General features: G+C 46.9%; 1 protein-coding gene across 3 annotated transcripts in view; it reads right to left on the reverse strand.

Annotated features, from left to right (window-relative positions):
* Positions 1-15,549, reverse strand: part of RICTOR (RPTOR independent companion of MTOR complex 2) — a 1,600,666-nt gene that overhangs the window by 975,974 nt on the left and 609,143 nt on the right. For all 3 annotated transcript variants that reach the window (XM_078674985.1, XM_078674984.1, XM_078674983.1), the window contains exons 24-25: positions 13,943-14,019; positions 13,769-13,847 (exon numbers count right to left, since the gene is read on the reverse strand). In XM_078674985.1, the coding sequence (XP_078531111.1) occupies positions 13,769-13,847; positions 13,943-14,019 (156 nt within the window). The remainder of the gene's footprint in view (positions 1-13,768; positions 13,848-13,942; positions 14,020-15,549) is intronic.

Genomic DNA, 15,549 nt, shown 5'->3' on the forward strand with positions numbered 1-15,549 from the left:
ATAGAGAGAGCGAACGCGTTCCCCCCTGTTTGTTGAGGTAGTGCATCGTCGTGGTGTTGTCCGTTTTGACGAGCACTGGGGAGTTCTGGATGTGTGGCAGGAATGCCTGTAGAGCAAGATATACCGCCCTCAGCTCCAAGAGATTTATATGGAGCAGTTTTTCCTGAGAGTCCCACTTGCCGCTGATTCGAAGATCTTGTAGAACGGCGCCCCATCCTTCCAAGGAGGCGTCCGTGGTGATCACCAGAGGTGTCGCCGGAAGGAGAAACTGTAATCCTACATTCAGATTTTTTCGATTCCTCCACCAAGCTAGGCTTGTGGACATTTTTGGTGTGATTTGCACAATGTCCTCGAAAGAGCCAGTGCTTTGGGTCCATTGGGTTGCGAGAGCTTCCTGCAATGGGCGCATCCTGAGTCGGCAGTGAGGGATAAGGAGTATGCACGAAGACATCATTCCCATGAGGGATGTGTAAGTGCGCACTTTGATGTATGTTTTTGTCGCCACAGCCGTGGCCAGAGATAGTATCTTGTCCGCCCTCTCCTTCGAGGGAAAGGCCTTCACGCACTCCGTGTCCAGGATAGCCCCTAGGAAGGTGATCCTTGTCGTAGGGGTGATGCAGGATTTTTTGAGATTGATGGTTAATCCTAGCCTCTGAAAAAGATTGGTGCAGGCGCTGGAGGATGCTGCCGCGTCCTCGGCTGAGGGTGCTTTCACCAGCCAGTCGTCTAGGTAAGGGAAGACTTGGTGACCCAACTGACGCAGAAATGCCGCCACCGGTGCTAGGCACTTCGTGAAAATCCGCGGCGCGGACTTGAGGCCAAATGGTAGGACTCTGAACTGATAATGTCGGCCCGCCACCTCGAACCGCAGGAACTTTCTGTGACGCTTGAGGATGGGGATGTGGTAGTAGGCATCCTGGAGATCTAAGGATGTCATGAAATCTCCTTGTTCGAGAGTGCCCAGGATTTCTTGAATCGTCACCATCCTGAACGATTGGCTCCGTAGGAAGGCATTGAGTGCCCGAAGGTCTAGAATGGGCCTCCACTTGTCCTCTTTCTGTCTTACAAGAAAGAAGTGTGAATAAAACCCCTTCCCCTTCTGGGATGCTGGAACTCGTTCGATTGCTCTTTTTTGTAGCATTATAGCGAGTTCTAGGGTAAGGAGCCGTAGATGTTTGTGCGTCCGTCTTTTGGGAGGTGTGTTGGGAGGCAGGGATGTGAACTCGAGAGAGTGTCCGAATCTTATAATTTGGAGAACCCATCGGTCCGTGGTGATGTGTTGCCAATTGTCGAGGAAATGGGTCAGTTTCCCTCCAATTTGAAAGGATGTAGAGGGTGGTGGGACTGGCTGGAGTAATCGGTCACTGGCGTCCGCCAGCGCCCCTTTTGGAATTCCTGCCCCTGAAGGTAGATCGTCCGTATGAAGATTGACGGGCTTGTTGTTGTTTATGCTGGTATTGATTTTTGTTGGTAGAGGAATACGAGGACCGGTTCTGGTAGGAACCGCGATAAGAGGACTGACCTCTGGATCGGTTTCCTCGAAAGGACTGGTTCCGGGACTGTAACGTGCCTAGTGCCCTTGCAGTGTCGGTGTCCTTCTTGATAGTTTGCAGTGCCTCGTCGATCTTGTCCCCAAAGAGATGCTGGCCGTCGAAGGGCATGTCCAGCACCTTCAATTGTACTTCCTGGCGGAACGACGTCGCCTTCAGCCATCCTTGACGGCGTAGCACAGCAGCTCCGGCTAGTTGACGGAAGCCAGTCATGGCTGAATCTATAGCGCAGTCAATTATTTCCGCCGCCGAAGATTGACCTTCCGACAGGAGAGCCTTGACCTCCCCCCTTACGGCATCAGGCAGTTCCTTCAGGTATGGGGCTATGTCCTCCCAGAGTTGGCGATTGTAGCGCCCCAACAAGGCAATGGAGTTGGCGATCTTGATGGTCATGGCCGACGTGGACGTGAATCTCTTCCCTATCGTGTCCAGCTTCCTGCCTTCCTTGTCCGGAGGAGCGGACAGTGGGGAGGAAGGGTTGCGGGAGTGTTTCTGGGCCGCCTGCGTGACCACCGAGTCAGGTTTTGGGTGCCCGTTGAGGCAAGCCGCCGCCTTAAGTGGGGATTTATATTTCTTGTCCAGGCGCGGAACAACCGCAGGCACGGAAGCGGGTGTCAGCATCAATTTCTTGCCCTGTTCCCACAAGAACTCTATGATTGGAATAGATTTGGTTGCCTTTTGTGTCTGCTCTTTGAAGTCATGCAGGAAGCAGTCCGTTTCCGTTGATTCCACTACCATATGGAATCTCTTCGCTGCCCGTTCCACAAGTTTGTGGAAGCCTGCTATGTCCACAGGCGGCGAATCCGCCTGTCGCGGTTCAGGTGAAGCCGGGGATGGCGCTACATACTCGTTATCTCCATACTCGTTATCTCCATCCTGGTCCGAGTGGACCGAGTGGACTTCCTGGACCTCTCCTTCCTCCAATTCTTCCTCCTCCTTGTCGTCGTCCGAGGAGTCCATCACCTGAGGCTGGGTCTCACGGTGGGTTTGAGGGAGAGTTTGAGATCGTTTTGGGGCAGACGCTGGTGTATGGTCTACCGGTGTCTGATGACCACTGTCCGCATCCGGGAATCTTTGCTTGTAGTCCTGCACAAGGAACCGCAGGTCATTGACCAGAGTCGCCGGTAGGCATATCATGGGGGTGACCTCCGTGCGGACACTAGTGTGGATGGAGTGTTCCTGAAAAGTTAGGTCCTCCTGCTCCTCATCGGTGCTTTGGCACTTGACGTTGAGGTCCGAGATGGAGGTAGCTGGACCCATGTGGTCATCCTCTTCGGATTCCTCACTTTGGAAGATGTCGTGAGGTGGTTGCATCTCCACTTTGCTCGGAGACGTGGTTTCCGGGGTAATTTGCGTTTTTCTAGACTTGCTAGACGCAGCATGTGTTCCTGTCGACGTCGAGGGCGTCGTCGACGGCGGTAGCATGAGGGTCGGCATCTCTACCAGTTCGGATTTTTTCCATGGTTCCGATGCCATCTCCGACGACGAGTCTTCCTTCGTCGTCGGCGTCGTCGACGACGACGGTCCCTTCGTCGACGGTCCCTTCGTCGACGGTCCCTTCGTCGACGGTCCCTTCGTCGACGGTTCCTTCGTCGACGGTTCCTTCGTCGACGGTTCCTTCGTCGACGGTTCCTTCGTCGACGGTTCCTTCGTCGACGGTTCCTTCGTCGACGGTGCCTGCGTCGACGGTGTCGTCGTCGACTGCGTGGACGACTGTACCTTGGTCGTCGACGACTTCGATGACGATGTTGTCGTCGTCGGTACCTTCGTCGACGGCGAGCCCGCCGTCGACGGTGTCTTCGTCGTCGGCGTCTTCGTCGACGTCTGTGAGTTCTTCGACGACGGTGGGCTCGTTAATGACGATGCCGTCGTCGATGGTGTGGTTCTCGTCGTCGACAGGGTCTTCGTCGTCGACGACGATTGCAGTAATATAATAGAGGAAACAGGTCTACCTGATGATGTTGAGGAAGTAGTCGTCGTCGTCGACGCTGAAGGCGATGACGCTGATGTCGTCGACACAGTGGTTGTGACAGAGGTTGTTTTGTGGGTCTGTCTGGTAGACGATGGAGCAGGCCTTTTGAAGGTGTGATCAGCCTGAACAGACACTGAAGATGACGTAGATCTTGCCTCTGAAGGCTTTTTTGTCTTCGTAGGAGGAGTGTCTGAGGGGCCCGGGGAAGATACCCTAGGCCTCTTTTTAGAGACTTCTGAGCTTTTGGAAACACTGCTCTCAGAAGATTCTAGATTGTCTCTGTCCTTCAGCCTGTCCAGCCAGATGAGAAGGCGTCCTTCCCTGTCTCTCACAGTCTTTTTAGGGAAAGACCTACAGATCCTGCACTTGTCCGAGACATGATCTGGGTAAAGGCAGTACAAGCATAGCTCATGCTTATCATCCACATGGATCCTCTTCTTCCCACAGGAAGAGCAGGCCCTGAACAGGGCTTTCTTCTGTGACTCCGACATGGAAGAAGTTTGTGGAAAGAAGCCACTTACTGCAAAACAGTGTAGTGAAGAATCCTTGAAGGGTTGAGAGCGAGGAATCACTTTTGAAGAAAGTTAGATGATTATAAGTAATCTTGAGCAGAGCTCAAGCTGGAGACTCCCTAGCACAACGTGCGGTAGAAAATCTGAGGGACTGGGGCTCCTCCCAGGGAGGTCCTAGAGGGAGGTCGGAGCTGATTGGCTGACTGTAAGAGTTTGGTCCTTTTTACATAAGGACATGGAAAGGCCACTAAGGGGAGACCCTTGGGCCTATTTTCTCTATGTATGTCTATAGGACATTACTTTTTTATTTACCGGAGGCTCCCGTCTCGACGACGGGGAATGATTCAGGCATGTGAATCTATGAAAGACACCCAAATACTGGATAAGCTGTCCCTTCCGCACGAATTCCTGCGCCTTAGCTTCGTGTTCATCGGGCAGATATATAAGCAACTGCTACATCTCGTCCCAACACACCCTGTCAAATCTAGTGAGCAGCGCTTGCGTGTTAGAGATGCGCCAGAAGTTTGCTGCCTAAGATTTCACCCTTTTTCCCGAAGCTTCAAGAAGCTTGGATTCTTTATTAAGGTGGTGGAGCATCACCTGTAATTTGGGAATTGGCCCTTTTTCTTGCGTTGGACACCATTTGGAAGTCCAATGGTAACTGTCCCTTTATGTACAGTGGGTCAGATGGTGCTGGCTTGTACGTTTTATCTACCCTATGGGTAAGGATACGGGCCCTGACTGGGTCATTATATACGTCATCAACAAGCCTGATCATACTTTTGAGCATAGGGAGTGTGTGCATAGGGAGTGTGTGCGATGACTTTTGTGTACTGCTAAGGGTTTCAAAAAGGAAATCCTCTTCAAGGGATTCTTTGTGCAGCTGTACCCATGAGAGTTGGCAACTCTCCTTAGTAGTTCAATGTAACCTACACTGTCGTCCAGTGGAGAGGGCTTGGTAGGGCACAGGTCAGGATCATTGCCTGTGGGCAAATTGGTTTTGTAGTCGTCCCAGGGGTCTGGAGGTAGTGGCTGATCATCTCCATCACCATTCCCATCTCCATTATCCTGATTGTCAGGTGTTTGTGGTGAGTGTTAAGGTGAAATTGGCAAAGGTTGAAAATGAGGAGAAGTAGGTAATGGAAGCGTAGGGGGAAGAGGAGGAGGGGAAGGGTTAGTCCCCACACTTCTCGTTTTTAAAGGAATGTAGTATTCTTCTTCTGATGCAGTTTTCCGTTTCAAAGGGACTTTGGTGGTAATATGTCCAGTTTTTGGATTAATGTGGAGCACTTCTGTTTCGGGTCCGGTTTGACGGGCGGAGTGTCGAAAAGGTGCTTTTTGGTGATTTTGGCAGATCCAGTTGTTTCAGTGCCGAATGCTTCGGTGCCAGTTGTTAGACCTGACACCTTTGGCGTGGTTCTTCCCCCATCTTTTTGCCTCTGACTCATGTATTTTTGATGCTGTGCTGGATTTCGTTTTTGCTGGTTTAGATGCTTTGGACACTCTGCCACTGCTGATCAGTGTCAGAGTGTAAGTGCTCCCTCTGTAAATTGCCATATTGATTAAATATACCTGATTGGCATATTTGCATCACCATGAAGTCCCTAGTAAAGTGCATTATGTGTGCCAGGGCTGGTGATGACAGATGCTACTAGTGGGCCTGCAGCGCAGATTGCGCCACCCACATGAGTAGCCCTAAAAAAGGTGACTCAGGTGCCAGCGCAGGGCCTGTGTGCAGTTAGTGACTGCCTGTCCCCCTGGCCAGTGTCACCACTGGCTGGGCCTAACCCTTCCCTGTCTGTGCACATCAGTCACCCCTATGGAAGGCTCAAGGTACCCCCCTGGGCAGGGTGCAGTGTATGGATAAGGTAGAGCATGTACTAGTGCAGGTCACATGCTCTGGTAGTGGGCAGCAGCCATTTTGTGTGCTCACTGCTGTAAGGTTATCTTGCTCCATAGAGTAACATGGAGGAGGCTGGTCCCATGGGATACCAGCCTATCTCCCCATAGGAACAAGATGGGACATGAGTGAAAGATATCCCTGAACTCAAAATTTAATAACACATCTTTTAGTGAAGGTTGTTTTTAAATCCTGTGTTGGAGAATAGCACTTTTAGAAAGTGGCTGTTCTCTGGTCTAAACCTTTCTGTGTGCCTGGGTTTGTGGAATGCCTGTCTGGTCTGGGTGTGACGGGGGCTGCAGAACCCCCGGAGGAGGGGATCAAAGGCCACATCTGCTGCCAGGGAGGTGGGAGGAGATAGCGCCTGACAGTGCCGGGCTGTGCTTGCCTGCCCACCATGCTGGCTCTCCCTCCTGCCGGCCAACTGACACCTCTGACCCTGAAGCTGACAGGAAGAGGAAAACCAGAAACACCTCAGTGCTCCGCAACCCCCAGAACTGGTTTAGACCGGGCCCAGGGCTCCCTTGCACAAAGACTTCAAAGGACTTCAAAGACATTGAGGGGTATAAGGGAAGGACCCCTGCTACAGAAGTTTAGATTCCAAGATTCTACAATCAAGAAGGAACATCTGCTGGAAGAAGGACTGCTGGAGAACTAAAGGAAGATTGCCTTGCTGTGTGCTCGAAGGGCTGACCTGTTCTGTCGTGCAACTGAAAGCTGAGGAGGAGAAAGGGACTTTGCTGTGTGGTGTGACCCTACCTGCTTGAAACTGCCAAGACTTTGCTGTGTGCTGTGTCTACAAACTTGAATCTCCAAGGGCCTGAGAGGAGCTGGCCCCCTGTCTGCAACCCAGGGACAAAGGTTGCCCAAGGACTACAAAACTCTGCTGTGCCCCCTGAAGCTGCTGCGTGGTGAAAAGATCGTGAAACACTGTGTTTAGGCTGTGTAGCGCACTGGATGCTCTCTCATCTGAGTGAGGGCGCCGCGCTGACCCAGCCTGCTGTGTGGCCGAGATCGACGTGTTCATCGACACGTGTGAGGTGAAGATCCGAGGTTTGTGGGCCTTCCCTGAGCAGGGCGCACTGAAAACCACTGTGGGCCGCTTCACCGCCGCTGCCCGGGGGCCAGGAATATCTCCCGAGGATTGCCGATCGTTGGGGAGCTGCAGCGGCGAAGATTGAAGCCGCCGCGCTCCCATTGGCTGAAGGAGCCGAGCCCCCTCACCGACGCCGCGACGGGATTGGCCCGCGTGCCGCAGCGTCATAGCTGTGCCAGGCTGTGGTTGGCTGGTGGACGGAGCATCATCACAAGCCTACCTGGGAGCCGCACTGCCATTGGCTGACTCCCGGGTGTGTCCAAAGGCTCGTCCCCAACGCCGCAACCTGATTGGGCCATCAGAGGATCGTAGCTGCGTTCGAAGACGCCGGAGGCCACGCCGCGAGGAAGACCCGTCCTTGCCGAGGGAACCGCGAGGGCCTGGGTGACCCCTGGCCTGCCATCCCAGCTGCCGAGCGCCTGCCTACCTCCCCCGCCGCTCGTGGGATTGCCGAGAGCGGGCGGGAGAGCAACCGGGACCGGCCGGGGCAAGGAGCGAGTGTGCTCTGCAGGCGCGGGGCGCCTGAAGCCATCGGGCGTGGGAGACTGTGCCGGTGGAAGGAAAAGGAGTCCGAGGAGCACGCGGTGAGGCGCGCTTGCAGCGCTTGGGGTGCAGTTGCTCCCAGGGCTATTTTGGAAATTATTTGACTACTGGCATTGCTTAGGTTGCTCGTTTTTCGAGCCCCTTGAACATAAATCAGCGACCATAATTTCGAAGGCTGATTTAAGTGACTTGAGACACTTTTTGATATACGAACTTCCTGAAATTAAGTACCACCTTAAAGATGAACTGCAACCATTAAGATTAAGCGCAACATATTCTTGAGAAAGTGATTATCGTGCAAATGCTTTATTTACCTGCTGAAACTAGATAAAGATATATATTTTTATAAAAATATACTTACCTGTGTGGTCTCAGTTTGTGGTGGATGGGGGATTATTGTTGTGTTAAGTGCAAATATTATCCACATTGCCTTTGGTTAGCCTAGACTGCTCGTGCCATGCTACCTAGAGGGTGAGCAGGGCAGGGATGTGGAATTCCTATAGCCCGACGCCCAGTTCATATTGTTTGAGGTCAAGGGCAACAAGTTTTAATGGGCATTTTGTCCTTGGGACAAGGAGGCCCAACCCCCTGCAGCACAAACCCTTTGGCTGCCAGTTTACAGTACCACATTGTGGCTCAGGGAAGGGCATTCTCTACAATTAAGGTAAAGTGTGTGTTAAAAGTAATATGTGTGTTAATACTGTTCAAACTTGTATATATGGTTCATTAACGCAAAACCTTTATTATTAGGGTGAGCACTAAAAGTAAATGTTTTAAGCTCAGCCTGCACTACTTACAGTGGTTCCAGTATAAAAGTGTACACACATTTTCAAAGTTTAATAATATGAGGCTCTGTATAATGCACCCAGAATGCTCTCTGATTATATGCAAATATGTGCAGAAGCTTGAAAGCAAGAGTAATGATTCTTTGCTTTCAAAATAAAATGTTCACAAAAAAATGCATGTAAGAAAAGAAAACATTAACTAAACTACTGTAAGATTTTAGGTACCATAGCTTTGCAGCATCATTTAGTGACATGTTGATGTATGTTAGTATTTCCCAAAAATATTCAGAATATCAGTGTAACCAGTTTAAATACGAATATGGAAAACAAGAACAAACAAGCATTGGTAAAGCTAGTGGGTCTGAAATTGGTGGTCAGCCTTTTGGTTTTGTCAAGGCGTGACTTGTTTAGGCATGGTTTATGTAAAACCTTAACAGTGAGGGAGCTGCTGGGTCCTCACCATTCTAACAAGCATTGGCAAAAGCAAAACAAAAAAATGTTGGTCTTAGCACACATTGCCACAGCGGTTCTGGGCACTAAACAAAACTACTTTGTGTGCCAATATGCATCTTCTAAAAGAGCAAAATACTGTCACTTACAGGGACGCCAGCTGATAGACCAACGGAGAGAGACAGAATAAAAAACAAAACAAAAGGTCATGGTTAACGCCAGGCCTAATTAGAGGCCCTATTATTGAAGAAAGTCTCAAAAGTGCATATGTACAGTTTCCATGAATTCACAAGAATTTACAGAAGTAGGCCAAGAAATAGTACTCCCAGAAAATATTTGTGAAGTGCATTTTAGCATGAGCAAATAAGCAGGTGTAGATTTGCTTATGTGAAAATCTGAATGTTTTCAAGTTCACTTTTCCTCCAACCACTTTTTTCCCAACCCTGGAAGAAGTTTTAAGTCTGCCACTGTCAGTAGTAAATTTCGAACCGTTCTCAGTATGAGAAATGATTAGGGAAGAATTGGTGAAAACCCTTAAAACATGCACGTTAATAGGTTTGCACAGACTAAAAAGGGCATTCCAACCCTGGAACTATTGCTTACCACTACCTTCAGATCCAGTATGTAGACCTGCAGAAACATAGCAGCATAAGGGAATTGCTAGTATTCAAACACTACTATGGTTTGAACCCTGGCATAATCAGAGAGGCTACATCAGAACTCTTATATAATGAGATTGCTGCGTAATTTGTTGCCGCATTACATGGCACAAAGGGGACAAGTGGATTTTGTTACAGGACAAGTAGATTTATTAAGCAGCCTGCCCCATGGACAAGTAGATATTTTATTAAATTCCACACCCCTGGCAGTGGTTATCTCAGAGGGCTATTCCTTCACCCTGACTAGAAGCAAGGGTCCCTACTTGGTCTAAGGTACCTACCTCTGCCAACTAGAGACCCCCAGTTCTAACACCAGTGTTTTAGGCGTTGGCGTTTTCGGATCCGAAGTGTGCTTCGATGCCGAAGGGGGCGGTATGGAACCAGGCTATGGCTTCGATCCAGAAGGTTTGGGCTTGGTGTCCGATTTGGCGTGAAGCTTTTCAGAGGTGGAAGCCTTTTTTGTATGCTTCGGTGCCGAGCCTGAAGGCGGGGCATAAGAAACATGGTCTTGGTGCTGACCGGGGCCCAAGGGCACAGGTTGGCCCAGGGACGACTTCTTGGGCTGAGGTGGATCTTGGGGCAAGGGAGGATCTGTACTAATGGTACCTTGCCCTTTCGTGATGTCTTCCTCCTCATTAAAGCCGTATTTTGATATGGAGATTGGTTCTTGTGGCTCCACGGCTCCTATGGCGTCCTCAACCTTATTGTCCGATTGTTTTCCAAAAAGGTGCGGAATGGAGCTTGCATGTTGGCTCTACATGCCGCAACGTTGAGCCAGACGGTCGCGAAGTGTCTTCTTGGAGTAGAAAGCCTTGCAAGATCACTGTCTTGTTCTTTGTGCTCGGGAGACAAGCACCGGCTGTACACTTTGTATGAGTCGGTGCACGGAAACTTCGTGTGGCACCAAGCACTAATTTAAATGTAGTCCGTTCCATCTATGCCAGGGCAGCGGGTTGTAGGCACGGCACACTGGGATATGTGCCATGTCGACTCTTCACTTTGTTCTGCACCAAAACAAGAAGAATGCAAAGGCAGTGTGTGAGTGTAAATGTTCAGGACTGCTCACGGTGGCACAATAAGTACTGCAGCCCTTACAGGAGTTTCCTGGTTACAGTGCCCTGAATACTTAGGGTACCATTTAGAGGGGTTGACCTGTGGCCAGAGAGTGCCAATTGGGTTTTGTCTTCAATGCAGTTTTAGGGAAAGCACATGTTTCACTGATTGGCAGGAGCCCAGAGCACACTCAGTCAAAGCACATCAACAGTTCAGCAAAAAATGGGCCAACCATGCAGAAAGAGGGAACTTTCTCACACCATACAAAAAAAGAGGCATTGCCTTACAAAAGGTCAGGCAGAACATCAGTCCTTTCAGTCTGGTCCCAGAGACCCTGGCTGTAGCCAACCCTTTCATTTATTGTAATCAGGGTGGAGGGAGGCAGGAATGTTTTTAAGAGCGTGTTTAATAATACCTCTCAATGAAGTAATTTAACATGATGTAGGTGAAATGCTTCCACATTTTAAATATCCACATTTTAAATAACACACTGTTATGAATTTACCTGGATTGAACAAGGATCATCACAAAGAGGCACCTGCACATCTGATACGCTATGCCAGTTGGAGAGATTGTAGCAAAAGGGGTGTGACTCAGCCAGTTTCCAAGGCAGTTGGTGTGTTATAATTCTTTGCCACAATTTAAAAAGCACATGAGAAAAGCTTCTCAATATGGCCTGGGCATAGTTCGCGGAGTTTTGCTACGCGGAACTCCGCGAAGTTACAAAAAAAACCTCTGCGAAGTTCCACGAGTGGCGGAGTGCATTGCGAACTGCCGTTTGTGCTGGTATTCCTGCCACACGGGTAGGAATTCGAGCGCCAGCTCACGCTCGCGAACAAGAGCGGGGGGAAAACTCCGCTGCACATCGCAAAGCGGAGTTTTCTGCACTCCACGAGCACGGAGTGCAGAAAACTCCGCGAAGGTCACTGCCCAGGCCTAATTCCAAGTGCACTCCGAGGCTGCTATTCAATCCTTGACAAAGTACTAGAGCATCATACTCATGGGCTGGCAAAAGCAGCGTGTAAGTCTTGGGCTGTATATCTTAACTTATAATGAGCTAATGAGAAACACACTATATTATTGACTGCATTCAACCAATTAGAACCAGTGGTGCTGGAACAATTTTCTGAGGAGTTAGGAAAGGGGGTCTTGCCATCAAAGTTACATCACTGAAGTCTTAAGTATTATGAAAAATCCAAGTGCCACACAAAGAACAAGTATAGGAAATGAGCCATGCACATGCATGCAGAGATACAAGTGTGGTAAGTAGCCGGCCGGTGGTGCATTTTGGAGCAAACGCTCACAAATAAATGACTAAAGCGTTTACATCACTGTCATTTACAGCCAGCACATTTTTCACAGAAATGGCCACAAAATTTCCCACTGACAATCAGTTGTACTGATAAAACCATATAATGTACAAATGCTAATGCACGATTTCAGAATATATTTATCATTGCACATCACCAAGTGTTTCGATTTGTTTTGATGGCATTAAAATATTTGTTTCCATCACATTTCTAAAAAGTGCTTTCCTAACTGCTGACATATTTTGAAATATTTGTACAGTTAATTTACCAGGTATTTAAATGTGTGTTTAGAAAAACTGCCATCCTACAGCCCTTCCTTTCATACTCTCAGCACCACAGCACGGTTGTCAGACAGCTCATTTAGCAAAATCCACTAACTTTGCAGTAAGAGAACGAAATGTTAACACCACTTTCCCAAAAAAAAATAAGCATCAATTTGTAAAGAGACATACAGACATAGCACTTTTGCCTTTGAACGGAAAGCAAATGTAACAAGATAAAAGAAAGTTTAAAAGCACAGATTTTTCTTTCACTTTCTGAAGGAACAGAACATCTGTACTTTGCCAGCCCCACATCCCTCGCCAGAAAGGGCCAGTAGGCTCTAAAACTAGCTCACCCTAATTAAAATGGACTCACAAAGGCAAGTGGGCTCACAGATGGTTTGAGGTATATTCTGTATCAGTTAGGTCACATTTAATTTATCACACAATTTGCAAAACCTTAACATTTAAATGTACCTTTTGCCATTTTTCCAGTTGTTGCCAGTTGAGGTTTAAACAGTTTAAAGATAGCAGTCCAAACAGTGGTGGACATAGAAAAGTTTTTATTTATGAATCTCACATGGAGAGGAATACTTTTCCACAATTCTGCTGCCACAACAAATAACACCCTTCTAGACAGTTTTGTCTGACTTTTTGGGCCATAGAGGCCCCCAGTTTGCGTGTAGAGTGTGCTCTAGGGGGACCTGGTAATGTTCGTTTAGCCTTTGCATAGCATATTTGACTGCACTTGACTATCCACCTTGCAATACCTGCTTTTGATATAGGGTTGTCTTTGTGTGGTGGAGCAAAAGCGACAAAAAACTGATTTGTGTTACGGAAAGGTTTTGTCCTTTCAATGTAATAAAGCAATGCTCTTTTCACATCTAATGTGCGCAGTGCACGTTCTGCTACTGAATCTGGTTGAGGGTAAAATACAGGCCACTCAACAGATTCATTGATATGTAAAGCAGAAATGACTTTAGGAAGGAATTTAGGATTGGTCCACAGAACTACTTTGTTTTGATGTATTTGTAAAAAAAGATTCTACTACAGTTAATGCCTGAAGTTCACCTACTCTTCTGAGTGATGTGTTAGCCACAAGGAAAGCAACTTTCCATGTGAGAAATAGCAGTTTATATCAGTGCAATGGCTCAAAGGGTGGACCGATTAGTCTAGTGGGAACAATGTTGAGATTCCACTTTGGAGCAGGTGGACGCCTCGGGGGAATGACTCTTTTGAATCCTTCCATAAACGCTTTAATGACAGGTACTCTAAAAAGAGATCGATGTTGTCTATTTTGGAGATATGCGACTATAGCAGCTAGATGTAATCGTAAAGATGTGTATGCTAAAATGGAACGTTGTAGATGTAACAAATAGCATATAATGTTTTGTACAGAAGCATTGAGCGGGTTGATGTGGTTGTTATTACAGTAAATCACAAACCGCTTCCACTTTGCTGCATAGCAGGCTCTTGTGGTAGGACGTGATAATATTCATAGTCTGGTGGTAGATTAAAACAGCTAAACTCTAGGACTTCAGGTGCCAGATCGCTCACCCTAATTAAAATGGACTCACAAAGGCAAGTGGGCTCACAGATGGTTTGAGGTATATTCTGTATCAGTTAGGTCACATTTAATTTATCACACAATTTGCAAAACCTTAAAATTTAAATGTACCTTTTGCCATTTTTCCAGTTGTTTTGTTACATAACCTCGCTCATTTAAGTAGGAAAATCCCTTTGGAATGGACAAAAATCTGAGAATGTAAGATCAAATAATTGATTAAATACAATAAGCAAACGTCAATGATAATTTAATTATTTAAGTGATTTTAGAAATAGCTATGTTCACCTGAGTAGCAGCAGTAAACCTTTATCTCCTAGATGAGAGAGGGCTGGTTTCATCTGGATGAGGGCATGCAGATTTGCCTAATAAAGAAGAAAAAAAATGTTATTCTCATTGGTTTATGCACATGTTTAAACTCTGAAATATTCTCCATGTCTTTATGAACTCCATACAACCAATTGCTGACAATAATTAACTTGCAACAATTTCAGAAAAAATATCACTAAAAGTAACAGATACCTATTATCTGGAACTGGTTGTTATTTCCTAATATTGGCTTTTGCCACTGGATCTGACCACCCGATACTTTAACACAAACTTAAGACTATTACAGATGAGACTAGTTTATTATGTAAAGAGTACTTTATTTCGTGAATAAATTGTCTAAATATGAAAAAACATCAGCTCATGCAAGTTGTCAAATGCAACTTTTCACTAATTTCTGGACTCAATAGTACAGTCGAGGTTAATCAGAAACATCAGTCATTACAAGCATCGTTTATATGATCACAGAGCAGTATATATGAATAATGTCGCCTTAAGGTTCAGTTTCTGTATTTTGGAAAGGAAATCCCTATTTTGTTTGCACAGTGATTCCAAGTGGCTAACATATATAAAGAAAATTCTACAACATGAAATGCAAATGCAAAAACAACAGTTGATGGACACAATGCAGAACAATGTCATGCATTCAGGCCCAGTACAGTCCAGTACAGAGATCTGGGCCTAAATCCATCGTTTTTTTGCTCACCACACCAATCCAGTTCAGACATGGCCATATGCAAATCAGAATTGACCTTGTGCCTCATGGGAACAGTCTAGCCCGAACTGCCAAGCCATGTCTTCCCTGGACCAGAAACAAGCATCCTGGGACTGGTTTCGGATTCATAATCCTCATCAGCCAGGCTATCTTGAATCCAGTTTTTTTTTTATTTTATTTTTTTGTTGATATATTAAAACAGATATATGTTAATTATGAAGGTATCCATCACAACTAAGTTGTCCTTTACTTAGCTAACCACAAGAAAGGAAGATGGCAAACTTAGTTCTGAGTATCAGACTTATCACTGTTGTGATTAAAGCTTGCACTTCTATCAAGAGTTGTACTGGCAACAGATTAAAGATAGCAGTCCAAACAGTGGTGGACATAGAAAAGCTTTTATTTATGAATCTCACATTGAGAGGAATACTTTTCCACAATTCTGCTGCCACAACAAATAACACCCTTCTAGACAGTTTTGTCTGACTTTTTGGGCCATAGAGGCCCCCAGTTTGCATGTAGAGTGTGCTCTAGGGGGACCTGGTAATGTTCGTTTAGCCTTTGCATAGCATATTTGACTGCACTTAACTATCCACCTTGCAATACCTGCTTTTGATATAGGGTTGTCTTTGTGTGGTGGAGCAAAAGCGACAAAAAACTGATTTGTGTTACGGAAAGGTTTTGTCCTTTCAATGTAATAAAGCAATGCTCTTTTCACATCTAATGTGCGCAGTGCACGTTCTGCTACTGAATCTGGTTGAGGGTAAAATACAGGCCACTCAACAGATTCATTGATATGTAAAGCAGAAATGACTTTAGGAAGGAATTTAGGATTGGTCCGCAGAACTACTTT

Source organism: Lissotriton helveticus, chromosome 2_1 (assembly GCF_964261635.1).
Source record: "Lissotriton helveticus chromosome 2_1, aLisHel1.1, whole genome shotgun sequence".
Taxonomy (NCBI): Eukaryota; Metazoa; Chordata; class Amphibia; order Caudata; family Salamandridae; genus Lissotriton; species Lissotriton helveticus.